At 46.8% G+C, this 23,801-nt stretch overlaps 1 protein-coding gene across 14 annotated transcripts; it reads right to left on the bottom strand.

Moving 5' to 3' along the window:
• Nucleotides 1-8,009: 8,009 nt before the first annotated feature.
• Nucleotides 8,010-23,243, bottom strand: ETV3 (ETS variant transcription factor 3). 14 transcript variants are annotated; one of them, XM_025287615.3, is made up of 7 exons: nt 23,005-23,235; nt 22,261-22,608; nt 21,000-21,058; nt 20,168-20,405; nt 18,824-18,939; nt 14,784-14,807; nt 8,010-12,658 (listed from the first exon to the last, which is right to left on the bottom strand). In XM_025287615.3, exons 3-7 carry the CDS (start codon nt 21,043-21,045, stop codon nt 11,529-11,531), a joined length of 1,554 nt encoding a protein of 517 aa, XP_025143400.1. In that variant the 5' UTR covers nt 21,046-21,058; nt 22,261-22,608; nt 23,005-23,235; the 3' UTR covers nt 8,010-11,528. The 14 variants fall into 14 exon arrangements, with proteins under 14 accessions (XP_025143400.1, XP_025143403.1, XP_025143405.1 ...); XM_025287618.3 differs by having other exon boundaries at nt 21,000-21,055; XM_025287620.3 differs by lacking the exon at nt 22,261-22,608 and having other exon boundaries at nt 8,010-10,939; nt 11,591-12,658.
• Nucleotides 23,244-23,801: the final 558 nt, after the last annotated feature.

The raw sequence follows: 23,801 nt of genomic DNA, 5'->3' as shown, positions 1-23,801 counted from the left end.
TCCAGAGGTTACAGATGGAGAGATGGTTTATAATGTCCTAGAGTCTCTAAGCTCCATGGGGAGTGTCTGAGTCTTATCCATTGTGTTCACCATGGAATTCCCAGTTCCTACCTCAGTGCCTGGCTCGAGGTCTCGGTGGAAGTCTTGGAAATTGATCTCCGTGGCTAAGAATCTTTGCATCCGGGCCTGCTCTTGACATTTGCAGGTGCCAGGCGCTAGTGGTAAAGAACCCGCATGCCAATGCAGGAGACGTGGGTTTGATCTCTGGGTCAGGAAGATTCCCCTGGAGGAGGGCATGGCAACCCACTCCAGTATTCTTGCCTGGAGAATCCCACAGACAGGGGAGATTGGCAGGCTATAGTCCATGGGGTTGCACAGAGTCAGACATGACTGAAGTGACATAGCACGCATGTGCAAGAGCACAGATGGACAGCTGCCCCCAGGCCTGTACTCAGGAGGGTGCGCCCAGGGTGGAGGCCCATGTGTGCCTGGACACCTCCCTGGTCACTACGCAGAGAATTCCAGGGTGCTGGGAGCCCGGAGTGTGCACTGCAGTGGACGGGTCCCCTTGGCCCCACCGACTCCACACCCACACTCAGGATGCTGCTGTTGGCAAATTACTGTTTCAGTGTCTACTGCCTTTCTGCCCAGCTAGTCTGTGAGCTGAGCAGGGCTGAGCTCTGGGAGACTGGGGAGAGAGCTGGATCTCGTCTGGGATCTCCCAGCACTCCCTCCACTCCCTGGACCTTGTTCTTTTATCTTTTGTGTGGTTCCCCTAGTCCTGTCCTCAGATGGGTCTGGTCCCTTCTCTTAGACTGGAGGCTTCAGGAAGCCATGAGGTGTTGCCTCTCAGATTAGGGACTCCCTGGGGGAACTGTCTGTGGATTCCCTGGCGAGTGGCTGAGGCTTCTTCCCTAGTTTTCCTTCCTCCAGCTGAAGTCAGGATGCTTGGTTCCCCATGGGTGGGGAATTGGGCCAGGGCCAAGGAGAGTCGGAGGGGGTGAGGAAGGTGGGCAGGAAGGACCCATATACTGGGCTCCAGAGAGGGCAGGGGTAGTGGCAGGACACACAGTGAACACAGCCAGAAGGACAGACGGAGGCAAGACTCTGCAGACTTACTGAAGGGATATCCGAGAGCCTGGCTGGGGTGCTGGGGGATTCCAGGTCTTGTAGTTAGGGGAGCAGGGTGGGTGGGATGGTGAGGAGAGAGAGGCTGAGCCCAGGGCCTTTGGTGTCTATTTCCTCCAGCTCTTACCTGGACCTTGGAGACCCTGGGAGGGCAGACATTTCCACTATCTGGAGCCAGGAAGGATTTCTTGAAAGAGAATTCAGGGGCTCCGAGGGGAGGCTGGTCTCACCTCCTATCCACTTCCATCCCCCACCCCAAACACCAACCCTGGGCAGGTTAACCAAACCTTTATATATATATATATATATACACACACACACACACACACATACATATATATATATGTATATATATATTTCTGTGTTAAGAAGCCTTGTGTCAGGCTGATAGGAAAAAAAAAATGAGGGAGAGAGATGGGGAAGCCAGGGGAATGCAGAGCTCAAATGAGACCCGAGATAAAGCAATTACCTGATCAATACGGGTGAAATTGAGTAATCTAGTGGATCAATACCATGGGCAGGAGGTTGGGGGGGTGGTGCTCCTTGCTCTCAGCCCCGCTCCCCTGCCCACTCCTTCCACAGCCCCTGCCTGCTTGCTTCAGTTCCCCCCACCTTACCTCCTTGGGAATTCGTCTCTAAGTCTGCCTTCCACTTCAGCCTCTGTGGTCTGTCTTCCAGCGTATCACCCCCTGCCCCTCCCAGCTCCCAACCTGTGCTAGGGCTGCCACCACCCGCCCCCCAACACCCAGGGCCCCCTCTTCATCTCACATGCCCTCACCCAGTCTCTGTCCTCCCTTCCCAAACTGACCCACTCTCAATAGTCCTTCTAGACTGATGGACTGTAGTCCCACTTATTTTCTATCTTCTCCACTCCTTCCCCCTTACCCCCTAGGTGGGGGCCACAGCCCTAGACAGATGGATAGTCAGCTGCCCACATCTGTGTCCTGAGGGCGAGTGCAGATAAGGGGATCCCCCCACCCCTCTCCTCCATCAGGTAGGAGGTCTTTCAGGCTGAGAACTAGGTTTGCAAGGACCAAGCAGTCCCCATCAGCCTAACCTAACTGCGGAGGGAGCTGTGCCTCCTGCTTCAGTTATTGGCAATATAACCTACCTACTCTATCTATAGAGCATGCCTTACATGTCAGGTGCTGGCCAAGCTAGACTCTGGGGCAGGAGGCTACGAGGAGGTCCCTGGTTCTTGCTGATCCAAGGGTGGTGGTGTGGATGCTGCTGGTGAATGGCACCAGTCAACATGGGGACTGGTGCCTGTGTTTAGAAGGGGTCTTGGTTTTTTTTCTTTTTCAGAAGGGGCATGGAGGAGAGTGAGAACTCCCCCAGTATTGTGGGGACATCTGAGTTCTTGCCTGTCCAAGTCAGTACTGAAAATTCTCTGGTAACTGGGGAAGTTACAGCTCACTGGGGGATGCAGGGAAAGGCTGTGGCATTGTGGGGAGAGCAGTAGAGGAGGAGCCGGAGCCTCCTAATTACCCGTCTTCTGACTGGAGGCTCCTGCTGGACTCAGAGTGTCTTTATTTGACTGTGAAATTCCAAGAGAGAGTCTGGCCTCCAGCAGGCACTCAGGAAATGTTAGCTGAATAAATGAATGACTATTGTCATCTAGGCACAATCTGCCTTGTATTTCAGTTCATTATGTTGACTCGTTTTCCCCAGGACGTGGCCCATCATATCAGTTTCAGGAATGAATGAATGACTAGATACATGTTTGGTCTCTCCCTCTTTGGTCTGGAGGTCATCTCAGGGCAGCTCACACTGGCGATGATTCCATGTTTCCCTTAGAGAAGTCTAGGGGCCTCTTTAAAGCAGCTCGATCCCCTGCCCTTTCCTTCTAGTCTCTGTGTCATCACCGAGGGGTAGGGAGGTACTTGAGAGAAAGCATGGAGTCTTTTTCTCAAACACCAGAACAAACTCGGGGAGTCCTGGTTTGGTTACTTACTAGCTGTGTTGATCTTGGGTGATTCACTTAACTTCATTGACCCTTGTTTTCCTCATCAGCAGAATGGAGATAATAATAGTAATAATAATCCATAGAGGGCAATTTTGTGGATCAATCTGTGGATCAAGTAAGTTAAGGTAAGTGACAAGAGCATACAAATGTTACTTGTTATTGTCAACATGGGGGCTGGAGAAGTTGGTCACCAAAATTTCAGCGTGTGCAGATAAAGATTTTTCCCAATTTGGGCCAGGAGTGGGAGAACCAAAGCAAACTTCCTTCATTGTGATACTCTGAAGATACCTATGCAAATCTCAGTTTCCCCTCCCTTTTCCTTCTAGTTAGTTGCTGCAAGGTCAAAATCATACAAAGACATCTCTACCCCACCCTCTGCCTGTTTCCTCTTGGAGAAATATTGGGGGTGGGGTGAGGAACAGAAGGACAAAAAAGACACCCTGGAACAAAAGCCCCTATAGCTAGAATTGTGTTTTCAAGTCTGACCTGTCTCCTGGGGAGAGTGGTCCCTCCAGCCTCCTCCCTCTTTCCCTCTCCTCCCTGGTCAGGTCCCTGCAGGGCCCAGGGTGAGAGGCCAGAGGCACCTCCCTCAGGGGCCCTTAGCTCTCTGGGACCAAGGTTGTGAGGTTCTGACTGTTCTAAACCAGTCCTTGGGCTGAAGCTGGGATGAAGCCAGCACCTGACAACTGAGGCAAGAGGCAGGGATGCTGGGGCAGGGCCTGCTGCCTCTTGGCCCCAGACCGTCACTCCCCAGTCTTCACCCACTGTTTGGGCTGCACCCTCCCCGTTGCTGCCTAGACCAGATTCCCAGATCCTGGAGCCCGGGATTGGAGATGTGGGGCTTCCCCCTCAACCTGGGCCCTGGGAGTCAGGGTGGGGCTCCCCTGAATTCGGGGAAGGCTTTCTTTCATCTTTGATCTTTATCCCTCTTTGGTCAGTCCTCACAGCCCAGCCCCAGGAATCTGTTTGTCCAGAGATAAATGCCCTGTCCCCTGGGCCTGCTACAGGTGCTGACTTTCCTTCTGCCCTCCAGATTGGAATACAAGGCCTAATGCCTGGAGAAACGCCGAGGTTGGGGTCCCCTGCACCACCCTAATTCTGTGTATCTGATTAAAGTGTCTTTACCCTGCCTCAGAGATCCAAGGCCATGAGTGGGCAAAGTATGGGATTCAGACTCATGAGATAGGTTTGAATCAGTGGGAAGGTCACCAACAGTGGACCTCATTTTTCCCATCTGTAAAACAGGGATCATTGTGTTAGGGGAATGACTGACTGAAACTGCCCATCCTGCCCAGGCCCGATAGTAACCGCTTATATGAGTTATCTTACAACAGGAGGTCCTGGTAAGGAACGTGGAACTAACAAGCTACCATCAACCCGAAGACTTTGGGAAAAGCCAAAAGGAGACTCCAGTCCATATGTCCTACCAACCTCCCAGAGTCCTTCTGACTTGAATCTATCTTGGCTGAATGATGCACGGGCCACCATGAAGGACCCTGAGTCAGAGCGATTGGCCAGAGACAACCTGGAAATTAACCACATCACCGTAAAACCTGAGACTGGGAGCCATGCGGCAGAGCAGTCCTCCTGGGTTCCCTTACCCTGCTGCTCTCCACCCAGGCGCCCCTTCCCAGTAAAGTCTCTTGCTTTCTTAGCATATGTGTCTCCTTGGATAATTCATTTCCAAATGTTGACAAGAGTACACTCTCGGGCCCTGAAAGGGTCCCCCTTCCTGTACCAAGTATCTTACCTCTCCTGAGAGGGGCCAACGGAAGTGATGTGAAGGCACAAGCCTCCACATATAGAGTACGGGCATAAATATCATAAAAAAGGACTAAATGCTTTAGGTGTATCATTTCATCTTCACAACAATCCTATAAAATAGATAGAGGCATGGAGAGGTTCCATAATCTGCCCAAGGCCTCACACTCAGTAAAATGGCAGGGGTGGGACTATGGGATTAGAGCCAATTCCAGTTTATCTCCCTTCCTCAGGGAGTCAACACGCCCAGCTCCTGAGAGAGGAGGGAAGCAGAAGCTGTGACAAGAGGAGTAGGGGTGGTGGAGTGGGGGGATGTCCGAGACAGCAGTCCTCCCCATTCTCAATATTCCAAACCAGCATTCTCCATCCAGACAATCGAGCCTCCTTCAAATATTTTTTGTCATTCGTTTATCCAGTAAACATGCATCAAGCCTCCTCAGGCTCCAGGCAGTGTGCTAGGCACTGGGGAAAATGAACCGACCCTGTACCAGCCCTTGGCTTCCAGACCATCCCATGAGAAACCAGACTGGCAGAACACTGATAACAGTATGTGAGGGTGGTGGACAGAGGTAAGCCCAGGAGAGGCCGCTGGAGGCAATGATGTCTGAGTTGAATTCTGAATAAAATGTACTTGGTCAGGCGAAGTGGAGGGAAGAAGTCTGTTTTCAGGCTGTGAGTTCAGCGGGGCCAAGAAGCCTTGTGGCACGAGTGGTTAAGAACACAGGTAGTGGGGCCTGAACCCTGGTCACACCAGTTCACGTCTCTATGGCTTGGCGGTGCAGTGGTTGTTTTGGTTGGAGCTTGGGCTTCGTGTGGGGTAGCTGAGTGTGTGTGTGTGCATGTGTGGGGTTAAGGACAAGGCTGGGAGGGTAAATGGAGGCCAGACTATGAAGGGCCTTCTAAACTAAACTAAGGACTGTAAACAGGGAGGTGATGAGGAGCCTTTGAAGGGTTAATTCCTTATTCATTCATCTTTTAAAAAAATTATTTAAATTGGAAAATAATTGCTTTACAATGTTACGTTGGTTTCTGCCGTACATCAACATGAATCAGCCGTAGGTATACCGACTCACTCATCTTGACAGGCTCTGAGATTTACACTTTCTCATCTCTCAAACCCTGATACCCCCTACCCTGCCTGTGTTCGCATGCTGAAGCTCCATGTCTTTCCTTACTTCTTCCCCTTTGCTCACCATCACTCACTCCTCTCTTTGCTCAGAATTTGAATAACTGCTGTACAATTCTGTGCATTGAATGGCCAACAGGGGGTGGCAGGACCAGTGGCCTGGGATCCTTCCTGATCTCAAAATGACATCCAGTTTCATTCCTAACAAGCCTCACTTTGCTTTCAGCAGCCTGAGGATGGGAAAGAATCAGGAGGCTCTCTTAGAGGATCTGAATCCAAGCCCAATCATTCCCAGCTTGATTTGGGTTGCTTCCAATACTTTGGCCACCTGATGCGAAGAGCTGACTAGTTTGAAAAGACCCTGATGCTGGCAAAGATTGAGGGCAGGAGGAGAAGGGGACGACAGAGGAGATGGTTGGATGGCATCACTGACTCAATGCACTTGAGTTTGGGTAGAGTTGGTTGTCCAGATGGACAGGGAGGCCTGGGGTGCTGTGGTTCATGGGGTCGCAGAGAGTCGTACATGACTAAGTGACTGAACTCAACTGAGGGAGTCAACCAGTCAGCCTCTATCACATCACTTTTTCCTGCCAAAATGAGTTAACAGTCTCATGATAGCACAGATGTTCACTTCACAAGCTGGCCTTCCTGCTCTTTGGCCTAGCTCAAACTCTTCTGTGTAATACTGGGGATGACCACTGCTAGCAGAATAAAATGTAAACTCGAGGTATCTCCTAAGACCCTTCATAACCCATCATAGTTTGCCCCTTTGGCCTTACCCCTCATAAATTCCAGCCTTCTCAAACTCACAGGATCCTTTCATAGAAGTCAAATTTAACACCTTGCTATGACTCTACAAATGTTGGGCTCACTTTGCCTATCTCAAGAGTAAAATGAGATTCCTTAGTCTGGATTTGAGAGTCCCTTGGACAGCAAGATCAAACCAGTCGATCCTAAAGGAAATCAACCCTGGATATTCACTGGAAGGACTGATGCTGAAGCTCCAATATGTTTGCCACTTGATGTGAAGACTCATTGGAAAAGACAGATGCTGGGAAAGATTGAAGGCAAAAGAAGGGGACGTCAGAGGATGAAATGGTTAGATAGCATCAGCAACTCAATGGACATGAATTTGAGCAAACTCTGGAAAACAGTGAAGGACAGAGGAGCAGCCTGGCGTGCCGCAGTCCATGGGGTTGCAAAGTGTTGGACACAATTTGGCAACTGAACAACGAAAAGCCTGGCACCATTTTTGTTTGAGTGTGTTATGTGATACTTAAGTTCTCCTCCTACTTCTCTTGACTCTTGTCCTCTTCCGGGAAATACTAGGTTTCCCTCGCACTGGCCTTTCATGTATTTAAAAAACAAAACAAAGGACCTGTCTCGTAGTCCAGTGGTTGAGACTGTGCTCCCAACGCAGGGGGTACAGGTTCAATCCCTGGTTGGGTAAGATTCTGCAAGCTGCGGCCAAAAAACAAAATAACACAACCATCTTTATTGTGATTATTACTCATATACCAGAAAAGTCACCCTTTCAGGAGTGGCTAATTCATTGTGTTTTCTATTCAAATTGTACAACTACCATCACTAACTCCGGAACATTTTTATCACCCCCCAAAAGAAAATGTGACCCATTACCACTCTACACAGCAACCATTAACCTGTGTTTTCTCTACAGATTTGCCTATTCTGAATACTTCATACTTCATACAAAGTGTGGCCTACTGTTTCTGGCTTTGCTATGTACTCTGAATGAATGCCATGTACTCGGAATTCTCCAATCAATCTTGAGGGTGAAATTTCCCAACCAACTTGTCTGTGACTCCAGTGGTATTCTATCCAGAAGCAGCCATCAACACAAGGAAACTGACCATCTCCAAAACTGTTAAGGGACCTGCCCTCACTATGTTGGTCCCTGCACAACAGGAATAAAGTGTGGGGGTGGGTGAATGAGTGTGCACGCAGCAAATGCTCCGGCACAACCACCCCGGCTCGGCATGGCAACAACAAAACCAACACTCTGCAAACGTTACTTAAAAGTACTTTTTTTTTTTTTTTTTATTTAACTTTAACTTCTGAGGTAAAATACTTTTTTTTTTCTTTCAACTTCCATAACAAAATACAGAGCTATCAGATACCCCTGGAAAAAATATGTATATTATACATATATTTCTATAACATTACATCATATATATATAATATATATATGCAAAAATTTGAAGACTTTATAGAAAGCAGAACATCTAAAAGGCACCGCACAATGGAGTGAGGATTACTTACACGTTATGTACATATACACACTATTCTGCTTCAGCGGGTAACTAGTCAAGTCACCTTTCACGTGTGAATTTCCAAAAATCCCTGCATCACAATTTTATAACTCAAAGAATGCCTAAATATTTCAAAACAAATTAACTGGTAACGCCCCACCCCCACCCTGCCAAGAACAAAAAAATCGAACAGTTCTTGAAAGACTGGATGAGTTTCCCCCCCGCCAAATTTAAAAGTATATTCCATTACTGTCTATAAAACAAAGAACACAAACATATTTATGGAATAAATAAAAAACAAGGGACAAACAGCCAACTAACTGACTCTACCCGCTTGGTAAGAAGTGATATACTTCAACTATTTTTTTCTTTTAATGCTTCTGAAAGTTTCTTGGCCCACTGAGGACTAGGGTGCAGTGATTCCCTGTTAGCGAGCTGGGTTTAATGCAGTGCAGCTTGAAAACTGGGGTTGGAGGGACTTACTGTTCATTTTTCACTCCTGGCGGTTCTTAAAAAACAAACACTCAGCAAGGCTGGATACCCTGAAGAGGTCTCTATACTGTGTTCTTCCCTACAGCCAGAAAAGCTAACAGCTTGCAACAACATGCTCTTGATTAATACAAGTTCAGAATGTGTCTTTGCAAATTTTTAAACATTTGGCACAGCAAAAGTTGGAAAAAATGGGGAGGGAAAATAGACCTGGTGTTGTCCCCCTCCTTCCACATGCTGTCAGTGATGAGATGTTCACAGAAGAGAATGACCTGGCTTTGTGCCAGGCTTGTGACAGGTGTTGCCAGGAGTGGACTTAGGGGAGAAAAACTATCTCCCACCCCTTTGCCCTGGGAAATATCAATGACCTCCACATCCCCTGGTCCACTTCCCAGGCAAATCCCAAGTTCAGCTCTGAGTAGTACCCTCCCCCAACCCCAGTGTGCAGTGCAAACCAACCAACAATTTACTGGTGGAATGGCAATCAAAGGAAACAGTTAAACACCAAACAGTTTCTTAAAGCCAAAAACAGTTTTCATGGAGTTGAACATTTTTTGAGTGTTTTTCAAGTGTAAAAGCAGTGACTTTTTATTCAAACAGAAGCAGCATCTAGGAATTAATTCTGGCACTTGGGTTCTAGGGGGTTACAGGTACGCATCATGGATTTTTCTCCCTCTTTTTTTTAAAGGCCTCATGTCTATTCCTGAGTTCATACTGACACCTGCCGGCGCCTCCGCTCCAGTGGACAGAGGTGGTGGGCAGCCAGCCTCCCTGGTTAGATTGGGCAATGCCAAGCAGAGATGCCTCTTCCACCTGCCTGGGCTTGCTATTCTGATTCGAGGTAAGTCGAGGTACAGAGAAAGGAACCGACAAAAACACAACCAACCAAAGGCAGCCTGAGTTGTTAGGGACCACTCTCCTAATCCTTTTTCCAGGGAAAGACAAATCACTCATGGAATTTCAAACAAAGGGGAGGACAACTGCCAAAAAAAAAAAAAAGGGCATGATGGACTCAAGTCATCTTAAACCATCTAATAACTCACTCACCTGCTCTAACCTTTCCTGGGCTCCTCTCTCAAGCATGCACTCCAGTTTAAAAAAAGACCCCCCACCCCCACCATAAAAAGACAACCCTCAAGTGCTTCGTAATACATAGAGTTCACCTAGGGTAAGATGGAGTCAGGAATTTCTTGAAAGCATCCCTGTGCCCACTTCCTGCCCCTACCAGATATGCAGTTATTTTCCCCTCTGCTGCTTGAGGGTCTGAGCCATGTTAGGTATTTCTGTACCTATGTACTACACGTGCGCACACACACACAGCTGGCTGTGGATTCTGTCTGCCCTTGGTCCAGGTTCCTTTTGCTTCATGTATGATCAATACCTTCCCATTCCTTTGAAGTTGATGGAACAGAACTTCCCATGAAGAAACAATCCCTGGAGTTCCATGGACAGTCAAATGATCTTAAGAATTAGTACGATCTAGGGGAATGGGTATGGCAAGAACGGCAACATGTCAGGACAGACCCCCACTGTTCACTTCCGCCAGCCCTGTGGCATCTGTCTGCCTTCTGTGTTTCCTGTCCACCTCTTCCTTCAGCCTCATACACATCCACTTGTACCCCCAGCCACCTTCTGCATTTCCAAGTATAATTTGCCCTTAAAGCCCACAATCCTGCCTTTCTGCTACCTATCCCAATAACATCAAGTGGGGATGATTAAATACCAGCTTAAAGTATAACCATTTCCAACACCTCTGGATTATCTGAAAAGTTGTCCATGCCCTTTTACAGGTTTACGCTGACAGACCCGTATCATGTTGAAGTATGTTCATTGTTAAGGCTTTGACTGAAGAAAACGGTAAGAGCAGCAGACACAACAGAGACATCTTCAACTCGTGTCTCAGTCAACTCGCTCACAGTCACACACTGGTTTGGCTCCCTAAATGCACGGTGGAAAAAAAAAATAATAATTTTTGTGTTTTTGTTTTTAAAGGCATCAGGTTACTTCCTTCTGTCCTCTTCTTTCTTCCCTGAACAAGAGTTTACAACTCCTCATGGCTTCTTAATAGAGGAAGTAGGTGAAATGTCCAAGAAATTCACAGCAGAGCTTCCTGTCTCAACCAGGTAGCTGAGGCTTGGTGCCTGTGCCTTCCCAGCCCCGCTCTAACTGGCAGTACATTTCATGTTTCCTGAAAACATTCTATATAAAAAAAAAAGCCAAACAACAAAGGGAAAAAGAAAAAGAGCAACACGTGAACATCCCCCTGCCCCAGTAAGACAGATTATCTTATTCCTCCCCTGAAATAATTATAAAGAAACATTTCAGGCAAAATACTTAGTATTAATGGTCTCTCGCTGCTCAACCTCCCAACCATGCCCCTTTCCCTTTATGTGTCTCTCTCAGAGCAAAATAAATTCATTAATGGCTTTCCATATATAAATACAATAGAAAAGAAATAAGTCTGGAACCTGAACTATTATGGGACCAAACAGTTTCTTGGCCCTCTGGGAGTTTGTCAAAGTGTAAGCCTCAATAGGAAAGAGGCTCTTTATCTTTTCAGTTCAATACCAATCCCGTCCTACTCACCAGGAAAAAGTGTGTTCACATCCCACCTAATTTACAACAGAAGACACCCCATCCTATCCCCAAAACAAAAATACAAGTCTACACCCCTAGAATGATCAAACCAGTCTAATTCCCTCCCCACCCCCCACCCTGAAATCTTGCTACATAAATACATGTATGTGTTTTGATTATAGTATAAACAGCTCCCAATCCTCTTCCAGTTCTAAGCATCAGCAGCGGCTGTTGCCAAGCCCCGGGGTCCGGACCCATTCCAGAGAAACTTGCCATTCTTACTCAGGGCTTCAGGGTCATCATTCCAGCGCCGCTTCAACCGAAGCTTGGGGGGCATTAGGGCATCTTCTTTCTTCTCAGGTGCCCCAGGCTCTTTGCCAGGCCTGTCCTCACTGTCTTCAGACACCTCCAGGGGTTCTTCACTTGGGGTGCTAATGGGTACAGAAGGCCACACAGGCGGTACAGCCGGGCGGGCAAAGATGGTGCTTTTTTCCTCCTCCGTGGTCCTGCCTGGCACAGTGCCCTCTTCTTGAGAGCGCTCCTCCTTCTCCCGTGCCGACTGCCTGAGGCTCTCAGGAGCCTTTTCCAAGGCTGGCTCCACCTTAATCCTCGGCGGGACAGGAGTCAGTGTGGGAACAGGGACAGGTGCTGCCTCCTCGCTGCTCTCCACCCTCTCCCGGTTCTTCCGCCCGACGGGTGGGGGCTGCAGCTTGATGGAAAACTGGGATGGCTCCTCGGGGTGCGCCTGGCACTGCAGTGGTGGCACCATGAGCCCTGGGTACCGAGGGAATGTCCGTGGACTCAGATGGTAGTTGAACACGGAACAGGCTTGAGAGTGAAGGTAGTGTTTCATTTCCTCAGGGCTGAAGGAGAAGCGACTGCTGCTGGTGAAGGGGCTGAGGCCTGGCGAGGGGCTGTAGGAGAAGATGGTGGGGGTCAGGGGCAGGGCTGGTGAGACGGGGACGTGAAGGACGCCTCCGCGGCCTGGGATCGGAGACACGGCGAAGGGACTGTGGGGGTCAGGGTACATCCCTGGCCTGGAGAACAAAGGAAGCATGATGTCAGGCTTGCGCTTCTGGTGGCCAATCCCTCCACCCACGGCACTTCGGGAGGACATGAGATCCACGCCCCGGCGCCAGTCAGCGGCTGGGCCATCCTCCAGCTCTGAAAGCTCCACCTTTCTATCAGTGCCATTGCTTGACTCCTGGCCAGAAGCAGTTAGGGAGCTAGCAGAGAACCGCCCTGGCTGCACATCACTAGTTGGAGAATGGGTGTCCAGAGGTGGGAAATGGAAGCGGGAGGAGCCTGTTGGCACGGGCGGTGCACTCTGGGGAACCACACCTGTGAGGGTGGGAAAGACAAAAGGCCACTTTAGAGGTCTAGTCATGCATGATCGGCAATTTAACCGACACTAAATAAGTACAAAATGTTGAAGAGCAACAGGAAACAAACATTCCAGCTGGACTGAATCTCTCACCTGCTTGTCTCTTCAGCTTCCTCCATTCAATTTAGTTGCCGCCTTTCTCTAGCCTCTTACTCACTTTGTTTTCCTAGTACTCATTACTATCTAAAATATCATTTACTTGTTTATCTGTTTTCTAAACCCCATGAAGGCAGGGATTTCTTATTTGCAAGTAGATTTCCAGCAGTTCAGGGCTGAATAATTAGTAGGCTCTTAATAACTATCAGTTGAATGAATGAGTGTAAGAGTATATATACAGTATATAACACCTGCTTCAATTTTCAGGTTTACAAATGGTCTTTTCTTATTTTCGTTATTTGGGCCACGTCTATAAAGCAAGCAAACAAACCAAAACCAACAGACAAAACTGGGGATGATGTGTATGTAAACAATGCATTAAAAGCTTGAAGACCCTGTACCTCACAAACATGAACATGACCAAGACCGCATTTTAAGATAAAAACACAACACAAGAAAGAGCCATGTTTGTTAAGGCAGGTTCTCATGGTGTGTCTTTTATCATTTCTGACATACAACCACTTCTTTATAGAGAGTCTAATATTTTTCAATCTCTCCAAATCTATGTTCTATTATACAAATTCTGTATAACAATCTCCATTCTCATCCTGCTTTCCATGCCTTTCAACCACTGAGGAGGCTGGAACAAAGTCCAGCCCCTACCACCCGTCTCCCAAATTTGTGGACTGAGATCTGAAGCTCTAAGCAGAAACCAACACTGCGCTACACAAGCCAACGTCAGAGGCTCACAAGTTCTCTAGTGCCCTCAGAAGTCCTTCTGATAATCAGAGCATAAGACGTCTGAGGCCTCAGGGGCCCTATGGGCTCCTGGGAGGTATCAGTGTCTTCTATCACTGATGATGTCAGGAGGGCTATTTTTACCTTGAGGGAAGGATAAAGGAGAAGAAAAAGTAAGAAAAACCCCAAATAAGTGCAAGTGTGGTGACACAGGAGAAGAAACAAAAAGGTGCACAAGATATGATGTGGGGAGGAACCGCCAGCAATCAGCTGTGTTCTCCTGTTCTTGTTACAACGGAGTCATCTTCAGATAGGACCCTGGGGTCAGCTGTAAGTGCAAGACTGTGTAGCTTTCTCAGCACACGTGTCTGAAGAACACTGTGCCAGAGCAGCATCTCCCAAACTGACGTTCTGCAGAACTGTTCCACAGGTTTTTTTTTCCCCTAAAACCACTGATTTTAATTGTGTGATCAGGAAAAACAGATGGATGGACCTGTATATAATTTGAGCAGACTCAGGGGGGTCTCAAAAATATTTCTGCTACCAGCCTATTATAGTGGCTATGATTCTACTTTTTTTTTTTATTCTCTTGGATCTTGATTTTGTATTAATAGCACATCTATTTAAAAGCAAAAGAAAAAACCAAAACACACCCCCTCCAAAACACTTTTCTGTGTGCTGGTGGACTGAATAAGTATAACATGGAGAGAAACGGAGGTGATAAAGAAGGTCCTGGCTCCTGAACAAGTCAGTTATTTGTTTTGGTTTTCCCAAGTGGAAGACAGATATCTCAGTCTCTACATGGGCTAAAGATAAATTGTCAATTTGCAAAAATGGAGATAGAATACAGAGCATTTCCCAAGTGGGTTTAGAGGGAGTGAAGGAAGGCAATCTGGAGGCAGCATTCTGGATCCCTTTAACTAGCTGCTGGAGAAGGAAATGGCAACCCACTCCAGTATTCTTGCCTGGAGAATCCCATGGACGGAGGAGCCTGGTGGGCTACAGTCCATAGGGTCGCAAAGAGTCAGACACGACTGAGCGACTTCACTTTAGCTGCAGCAGTCCTACTTTAGCAGGGCTGGAAAATGTGGGTTTGAATCTTAGTTCTAGCACCTTCTACTTTGTAGCCTGGTACAAGTAACCAGTGGGTCTTTGACCCCTTTGGCAAAATGGGAATAAGGCCCTTGATAAGGTTCAAACCCTGGCCCTACCACTTAATAGCTATGTTATTCTATGTAACTTACTTACCTTTCCAAGTCTCAGTTTCCTTACCTGTAAAACAGATAATAACAGGACTAATCCTCATGCTATGAAAACTACAAGAATTAATATTTGTGAAGTCCTTAAACTAGTACCAGCATATAGCAAATTTCATGTATTTGTTAAAATACATGATTTTTTATTAGAAAATAATCATGGTTTAAAAAGCTAAAACTTTTAAAAGGCATATGGACCATATATTAGATAACAATATTAGAGCAATGTTAAAATTTCCTGAGTATGGTAATGTTACTGTGATTAGGAGGAGAATGTCCTTGTGCATGGGAGATACATACTGAAGTACACAGGGATAAAGTGTCACACCTGCAACTTAATCTTCAAAGAGTTAAAAGTTATATATATAGATAAAGCAAATGTTATCCATTAGTGATTGTAGGTAGAGGATATATGGGTGTTCGCAGTTTTATTTTCTCCCCCTCAATTTTTTTGGTAGCTTGAAAGTTTTCTAAAATAAGAATAACTATTAAAAAAACTGAGGTGGGGTAGAGAGGTCTCAAGTTCATCCTTGAACTGGTTTGCCCTGCCCCCAAACCCTGACAAGTAAGCATTTTTACTACATATCTTCTGCATCTTTCCAATGTTTCTTATAAGTCCATTAAAAATACATGTTAATGTAAATATTAAAAAACTTAAGAATACATTAAAAAACGTATTTCTTCTATGTTCAAAAACACACAGTTCAACATAGCCCAACTGTATCAACCCACCATCTAGACAAGATCACTCTAGCCTCCAGGATCTACATCCACACAGCGCGGCTCCTCAGAGCATTTATCACATTCCACATTGATAGCTTACCTCTCTTGCTAAATTTTAAGTTCCTTGAGGGAAGTAATTCCCCCATAATCTTTTTCTTTGTTTTTAAGTCTTAACACATTATCAGTTGAACAAATTAATGAATCCCAAATCCAGGGAAGGAACGTATGGTCTATTAAATATGAGCTAGATTTCAATAGCTCAATGGCTCAAGAATTGTTTCCTGAGAAACTGTCCAGCAGTTAACTGTACTCAAGCCACCCTGATCCATCTTTGACTCTGCTGTCATCCTCAACATTATCATTTTAAAACGGGGACACTAAGGCATATACTTCACTAAGCGGGGAGGGTGGCATGAGTTACCTCACAAAAACACTGGGCAAAAGTACCTCCTTGAAGCAGATGATCAATAAATGTTACATTTCTTTGTCATCATTAGAAGTTAACCTGAAATGTTTGGTCTATTTGGGTAAAAGTTCTCTATGAACTACCGACTCTAGTTTTTTGGGGTTATCTGCATCCAGGATGTAAAAAACTAGTCGTATCCTTAAAAGAAATGGACTTTTTGCTTTTCCCATGATTTTCTGATCAGGATCTTGAGCCTGGTTAAGAATCAATGTTGATTCAACTGACTTCTGGCCAAACAGGCAGCTCTTGGCCACTACTGTGTGGTTGCTAGGCCAGAGTCGTCACAGAGTGATGGTCTAGATTTCCTTTTCCTGGAAAAGCATATTGGTCCCCATTCAGGTTATCCAAGTGGCTGGATTTGTGGGTTTTCAATAGAAAAAAATGCAAATGTGAAGTCAAGTGGGCCTTAGGACGCATCACTATAAACAAAGATAGTGGAGGTGATGGAATTTCAGTTGAGCTATTTCAAATCCTAAAAGATGATGCTGTGAAAGTGCTGCACTCAATATGCCAGAAAATTTGGAAAACTCAGTAGTGGCCACAGGATTGGAAAATGTCAGTTTTCATTCCAATCCCAGAGAAAGGCAATGCCAAAGAATGCTCAAACTACCGCACAATTGCACTCATCTCACATGCTAGTAAAGTTATGCTCAAAATTCTCCAAGCCAGGCTTCAACAGTACGTGAACCATGAACTTCCAGATGTTCAAGCTGGTTTTAGAAAAGGCAGAGGAACCAGGGATCAAATTGCCAACATACACTGGATCATCAGAAAAGCAAGAGGGTTCCAGGAAAACACCTACTTCTACTTTATTGACTATGCCAAAGCCTTTGACTGTGTGGATCACAACAAACAGTGAAAATTCTGAAAGAGATGGAAATACCAGACCACCTGCCCTGCCTCCTGAGAAATCTGCATGCAGGTTACGAAGTAACAGTTAGAACTGGACATGGAACAACAGACTGCTTCGAAATTGGGAAAGGAGTACCTCAAGGCTGTATATTGTCACCCTGCTTATTTAACTTATATGAAGAGTACATCATGAGAAATGCTGGGCTGGAAGAAGCACAGGCTGGAATCAAGATTGCTGGGAGAAATATCAATAACTTCAGATATGCAGATGACACCACCCTTATGGCAGAAAGTAAAGAACTAAAGAGCCTCTTGATGAAAGTGAAAGAGAAAGAGTGAAAAAGTTGGCTTAAACTCAACATTCAGAAAACTAAAATCACGGCATCCAGTCCCATCACTTCATGGCAAACAGATGGGGAAACAATGGAAACAGTGAGAGACTTTATTTTCCTGGGCTCCAAAATCACTGCAGATGCTGAGTGCAGCCATGAAATTAAAAGACGCTTGCTCCTTGGAAGAAAAGTTATGACCAACCGAGACAGCATATTAAAAAGCAGAGACATTACTTTGCCAACAAAGGTCCGTCTAGTCAAAGCTATGGTTTTTCCAGTAGTTATGTATGGACTTGAGAGCTGAACTATAAAGAATGCTGAGCCCCTAAGAATTGATGCTTTTGAGCTGTGGTGTTGAAGACTCGTGAGAGTCTCTTGGCCTGCAAGGAGATCCAACCAGTCAATCCTGAAGGAAATCAGTCCTGAATATTCATTGGAAGGACTGAAGCTGAAGCTTAAACTTCAATACTTTGGCCACCTGATGCAAAGAACTGACTCCTAGAGTCAAAATTCCTCTAGATACACAGGGAGGGGGCAAGAGTGAAAAATAGAGGAAACAAGATGCCAGTGGTTAGAACAGGTTTGATTTCCTAACACCTCTCCCTCAGGCACAAGGAAAGAAAACAGGTTGTAATTAGAGAGATGCATTCCAATAGTTTTTTTTTTTTTTAAATGCATGCCCCAGGGACAGGAGGGAGTGGTTACAGGGGAGATGGAACTGTAATGATAGCAGCATCAAGCTAAAACTGCCCTAACTTGTTGTGTGTAGTAATTACATATCTGCCACAGATCTCAGCATATTCTCTCAGCCACACCCCTGCTCTAAATTTTCAAGTTTCTTTCAACTTTTCCCTGAGAAGTTGTAATACTACAGAGTCATAAGCAGATTTCTTTGCCTTATACAATTCCACAAAGACAGAGCACTGATGGACTCCTCAGAAATTAGTAAAATACAATCTGTTTTCTTAGGCAGGGGCCCGATTTGCATTTGAAACAAACATCCTTATCAGAGACTGCCTTCTTCTTCGCTGAGAGGCAGACCCAAAACCTCCGTGAAAAGCTGTAATGGAAAGCTATCCTGTGGAGAGCCTAGAGGGGAAGCCTTGCAACACTTCAGAGGAGAGAAGGTCAAGTAACCCCAGAGTCTTGTTCTCCGAGGAGTTGTTAGTGCAGATCAAAGGCACTGCTTTTCACTGCAAACATATGAACCTCCCCTTCTGTGATCAAGGATGCTGTGGTTTTGATGAGATTCACTTGATAAGGGTGAGCTTGGTTGTTTCATAGAAAATCGGAAGTGTTTTAGAAACTACTTCTGGTCTGTGAAAGAGCCACTGGGCTGGGTGTTGAAATTCTGAATCCTGAACTTAAGGATCAACACAAACCTATGGAATAATATTCCTAAACAGGACAATGCAATAATATCTAGGAGATGACAGATAATATGCAGAAAACAGACCCAAATCAACCAAATCTATCTCAGTGCTGCAGTCTATCACTTCCTGTGAGAAGAATGAGACTAGTTGGCAGGGGGAATCCAGGGGATCATATTACTGTGGTGTTTCTAAATACCCCTTAAACATGACAAATCTGAAGACCTGGGTTTTTAAAATTCTTTTTTAACTTGGAATTTACTCCCCACCAAGAGAGTTGGCATCTTACCACTTGACCGAATGTTGATGAATGGGTAGTTGGGCATCACCAGCTTGTTGAAGTTAAATTTATAAGTAAATCTTTTCCCTTTTGTTTTATGAAGGATCCTCTTGTTGTAATAGTATCTGTAAAAACAAGAATGCATGTCAAATCGTCTTCTAGCTACTGACCGTTTTTGATACACTTAGGTAACCATGACAATCAACAGCTCTTGCTTAGAGTATTACTTGCGAACATCACTATCATTCTTTTGCAGCTTTGCCCTCAGGTTAGAGCTGGGAGACCTAAGAGCTTACTTGTCAGATTCAATTTTCAACAGGATTCCAGTCCTTTACAAAGACAATCTCTCTTTGAGATCCTGTACACCTATTTGAGCCCCAACCCTTTTCTTGTCTATCTCTCCACGGTTTCAATTCTTTAGTCCATTTCCTTCCTGTTCTACTATACGTCACTGCTTCGTTTCTCTTTTCTGCCTTCCCCAGGTGGGGGCAGACAAATCTCTTGGGAGACCTGATGTGGTTAGTCTGGAGGCCTAAGCTCAAGGCATAGACAAAGGAATGTAGAACTGTTTTATGGTGGCAAGTCAAATAATGGTACATTCTGAGCTGGAAAACAGCAGTCAGCTTGGCCTACTTCATTTTCAAAAGAAGTGAGAGGCTCCAGCAATGTTGCTGCTCAGATTTTACATTCGGGGTCACACAATGAAGGAAGGCAGGGGAATTTCAATGTACCTAGAACCTTGAATATATTCAGTGGCATAGATTATAAACACCCCTGGAGGGGTAAAGGGTTATGAAATATAAACACTGGCAAGGGGAAAAGAGAACCTGAGAAAACTTCGAGTGACCAATCTTTATAGACAAGCTGGAGCAAACTACGAACCGACAGCCCATTGAGCTGACTGGCTCCTCAACAGCGAGGGCCCTGCCAAGCACTGAGCAGTCCTCTTGTGTGCCTGTTTCACTCTTTTTCTAGTGTCTTTCAGGACAGCCTAAAGAAGAGACAGTCTAATATATTTCCAACAGGGAAGTCTAAACTAATCTTTGGATTACAAATTAGCTCCAATCCAGGTTTCACCACACATTCTCGCCCACTACAGAGCAGAATCGGCTGTCAGGATCCGGTGCCAGCCACGTTGGAATTCCCTCCTACATACAACCAAAGATATGCCTTTTCTCCTCCTGTGCCTATGCCACCCAGATTTAACAGCTCTTCTACTCCCGCTGTAAAGCTACACAGTATTCACTAGTGTCGTCTCTCATTACCTGATACCTTTTTATCTAACACATACCAAACTACTTAAGCCTCTTTCCAATCTGTTAACACAATGGATTTGGGAATTCTTTCCCCTACCTCAGAGCTCGGCTCAGCTTGTCGTAATTCATCTGTGGTTTGCACTTCCTGCGGCCCCAGAGGCGGGCCACCTCGTCTGGATCCTTGATGACAAATTCCCCATACTCTCCCTGCTGCCAGGCAATGACATGGCGGAACTCCTCCTTCTGCAGCAGCTCCAGGATGAAGTGCCACAGCTGGATCTGCCGGGAGCCCGGGGACGACTCTGTTTTATAGGCCCAATCAGGAAACTGATACCCTTTAATATGAAAAGGGCAAGATCAAGGTAGTCAGGAGCTAGGAACATACATACCAGTATCCCCAGCTTCACATTCCGACGCTCAGAAACTCTAGAGTGCTGTGCAAACATGCCACGAACACCCTTTCAGTCAACTGGGGCTAATCACAACAGTGCAGAGGAAGGCAGACCGAAGTTACCTTTCCTTGTGGCAATCATTAAATCTGATAAGAGCTGGGTAGCAGCAGCCAGGTGTCCTAATCTTTTCCCCTCTCAGACTTTACTAAATCTCATGCCTACTTCCTGTGAGGACATGAAAGTTTCCAAGGGAACACACAGGAAAAACAATGTTTTAGAAAACAGCACCTTTTCCCCAAGGTTGGAATTGTTTCTCTAAGAGGAAAGAGACTCGAAAGCTTGGAAATGAGGGTGTGGTGACCACATTTGTTAACATTCATCCATAGGAAAAAGCATACAACTGTCCTAGCAGTATCTACCCTGTCAGGAGGCGGTCAGTCAGTCTGGCATTTGTGAACCAAGCCCACGTGAAGAGAAAAGGGACCACTGAGGGACATTCCAGGTACATCAGAAAATGACTGATTAGCTTCTGCTCACCTCCACCTCCTTCTGGCTTTTCCACGACGCTACAGCCCGCTTTCATTTTCACCCTCCTGCTGAGAGACACAAGCCATGTCAATTAATTTAAGGTGTTCTGTGTTTTTTATCCTCCCAAGGTTTTCTGCCACAGCCTTTTCCCAAACTTCCATTTCCTCATCTTTCCCTCTTTATGTAACCCTCTTTCAAACATGTCACTTCCAGAGTGCTAATCCTCAAGTCGTGAAATGATGATCCTCAGGTCATCAACTTCAAAGACCATAATTCATCTCTTACCTGACTTTAAACCACAAATAGTAAACACTGTTTTTAATATTTGCTTTCTCCCTCCTGACCAATCTTTCAAATGTAAAAAAAGGAAGGGTATGGTGAAATGAGTCCAAAAAGGCAGCCAGAACAAGTCAAACAGTTTGTCTTCTATTACTAGACAGGCCTAGATGCCAAGATACACAAGCCTGAGTTCACCCAGATGTACCAGTTTAAAGAGTAAAAAAAAAACCAAAAAACCAAAACCCAAATCCATCTGATTGCCACTCAAGAATGAACATCTGATTTTGATTTACTTTCCTGAATTATGTGAGATGGGAAAAGGAAAACTCCTCCCAGTCAGAAACTGCCCCTTCCTCCTTGAAAAACACCCTGGGATACAGGAAGTAAACACACCATACGTACAGTTACTCTATACACGAAAACTCACACTACTCCCATTTTTCTCTGAGAAAAAAATTTACATTTTCTCCCTTTAACAGAAAGGAAAAAAGAAGCAAGCATTTTTGGGAACCTTCTGTTCAACAAGTGGAGGGAGTCTGGCTGTGATTTGCATTCATTCCATCCAGATTTACAGTTCCTTAATAAATTTCCTGCTCCTAGCAGCAAGCAGCCTGTGTCTGTTACTCCTTTAGCAAAAAGCAGGGAAGAGTAAAATGGCCAGAGAGATATGCAAGCAGGAGAAGGCAGATTTACCCTTACTCAGGCAGTTCCCCAGGGTGAATGACAGGCCCTCAGCACCAACATTAGCAGGAGTCTAGAGGGAATGTAGGTGCCTTGGTGACCCTAGGGCGGGGTGGATACAAATTCCTAATCTTGAAATTTCATCTAACCTAGGATTCCTCTAGATCCTTTGAAATTTTTTTTTTCCCCTCACCATACACATTTAGAAGACCAACCAACAAGTTTCGGTCTAAGAAATTACCAAGGAATGAAGATGGATAAATGCCCCAAAGGAAGGAGAAAACAAACAAACAGAAACACAGTTACGTACACAAGATACACAATAACAAGGCCCCAGAGCTGAGGCAGGAGTTTCCTTTCCTGGCTGCTTCCATCTCCGTGACAATGAGGGAGGAAAAACACTAATTTCCCCACGACTCCAGGAAGCTGCCTTGAACGTTAACAACGAGGCTGCTCTGTCGGGTTGCGGAATCTTTATCCTGACATGGGAATGCCTTCACTCACGACGACTCTGGGGTTCAAATCCCGCCGCAACAATGACGTGCCCAGGAAGCTCTCTCCTGACATCCCAACTCTCCGATTTCACCTATAAAGGCCTTCCTCCCAGGAGTCCGGAGGCGCCTCTTCATGCCTTTCGCAAATTCACTCCGAGGACACACTGTCGAAGTAGGGTCACTCATCTTAACTCTGCACAGCCCGGCAGGCCCCTTGCCCTCCCTCGGATTGCGACCATTCCCCATAGAGTGAGGTTTGCAGAGCCTGGTACCGCGCGCGTCCCGGCTTCCACAGCCCCCGGAGCCTCCTATCTACCTGCTTGCCGACCGGGCCTTCCTCTCCCCGTGGTCTCGGGGCTCCGCGGAGCCACCGCAAGAACGCTGCCCGGGTCCCCGTCGCCCCTAAGCCACGGGGGCCCCCTCCCTCCCCCACCCCCGCGCAGGGGGAGGCCCAGCAGGGTTAGTACGTGGCTCTCCCCGCTGTCCCGGCCGCAGAGACGCCGTCACCGCCGAAGCTTGGGGGTCGGCCCGGACGAGTCGGCGGCGAGGCCGGGACTCACCTCTCCCCGGCACGGTCGGTCTTCGGTCCGGTCTCCTCCGCGGCGTCTCCGGCTCCTCCTCATCCACCCCAGCAGGAAGTGACCTCCTCGGCTGCTTTCGTCACTTCCATCCTCAGCGGAGAGGGCGGGGGAGGAGGCGGCGCCCTCCCGCCGGTCTCCCAGCCGCGCCCCGCCGCACCCAGCCGCGTCTCCCTTTCCTTTCTCCTTTCCGCAGACGCTGGCTTCCGCCCGCACCCCGCCCCCGCCGCGCGCTCCTCCCGCCGCGCTGCCCGCGCAGCTTCCCCGGCGCGGCCCGTGCGTCACGCTGCGGGGGCACGTTACGCACGCTCGTGGCCGGTGGCCGGGCGACGGGCCTGTGGTCGGCGGGACTAGCAGGGGGATGCGGCGGGCTTTCCCGCCGGTCGGGTGTGGACTAGGCTGTGCCCCGGGGGGTCTCACCTGTCGCCGGAGGGCACCTCGCAGTTCTCACTGGAAGGGGCCCGGCTCCGACTTGAAGCTTCCCCCAGACCACTGAGAGGGTGGGGTCCTCCGTTTCTCCTTAAAAGGGGCCTGCGACCTCCCAGAGAGGAGAGGCTTCACAATGGGAAGAGACACCCGCGGACCTCAGAGGGCGTTCTTTACCCTCTTAAAGAGTCTTTTCAGATACTTTGAAAAGACTCCGTGAGGCTTTATGTGAATCGCCTTGCTTCGGCATTTTTACCCCCTCCGCCCACACTTAAGGGGATTGTGAAGTTTCTTCGTTGATCCCTGCCCCTCTGCATTTAGCTTAATTTGTCCTAAACAACTTGCACGTCTCC

This window comes from Bubalus bubalis, chromosome 6, assembly GCF_019923935.1.
Source record: "Bubalus bubalis isolate 160015118507 breed Murrah chromosome 6, NDDB_SH_1, whole genome shotgun sequence".
Classification (NCBI taxonomy): domain Eukaryota; kingdom Metazoa; phylum Chordata; class Mammalia; order Artiodactyla; family Bovidae; genus Bubalus; species Bubalus bubalis.
Note: the sequence above shows the minus strand (reverse complement) of the source record. Positions and strands in the feature narration are given on the sequence as shown.

Coding starts and splice junctions, on each gene's coding strand:
- ETV3 (XM_025287615.3), bottom strand. CDS start 21,045: ATGAAAGCGGGCTGTAGCGTCGTGGAAAAGCCAGAAGGAGGTGGAG. Junction 18,940..20,167: donor AAGCTGAGCCGAGCTCTGAG/GTAGGGGAAAGA, acceptor TTGTTTTTACAG/ATACTATTACAACAAGAGGA. Junction 14,808..18,823: donor CATCAACATTCGGTCAAGTG/GTAAGATGCCAA, acceptor TCTGTTTTACAG/GTAAGGAAACTGAGACTTGG.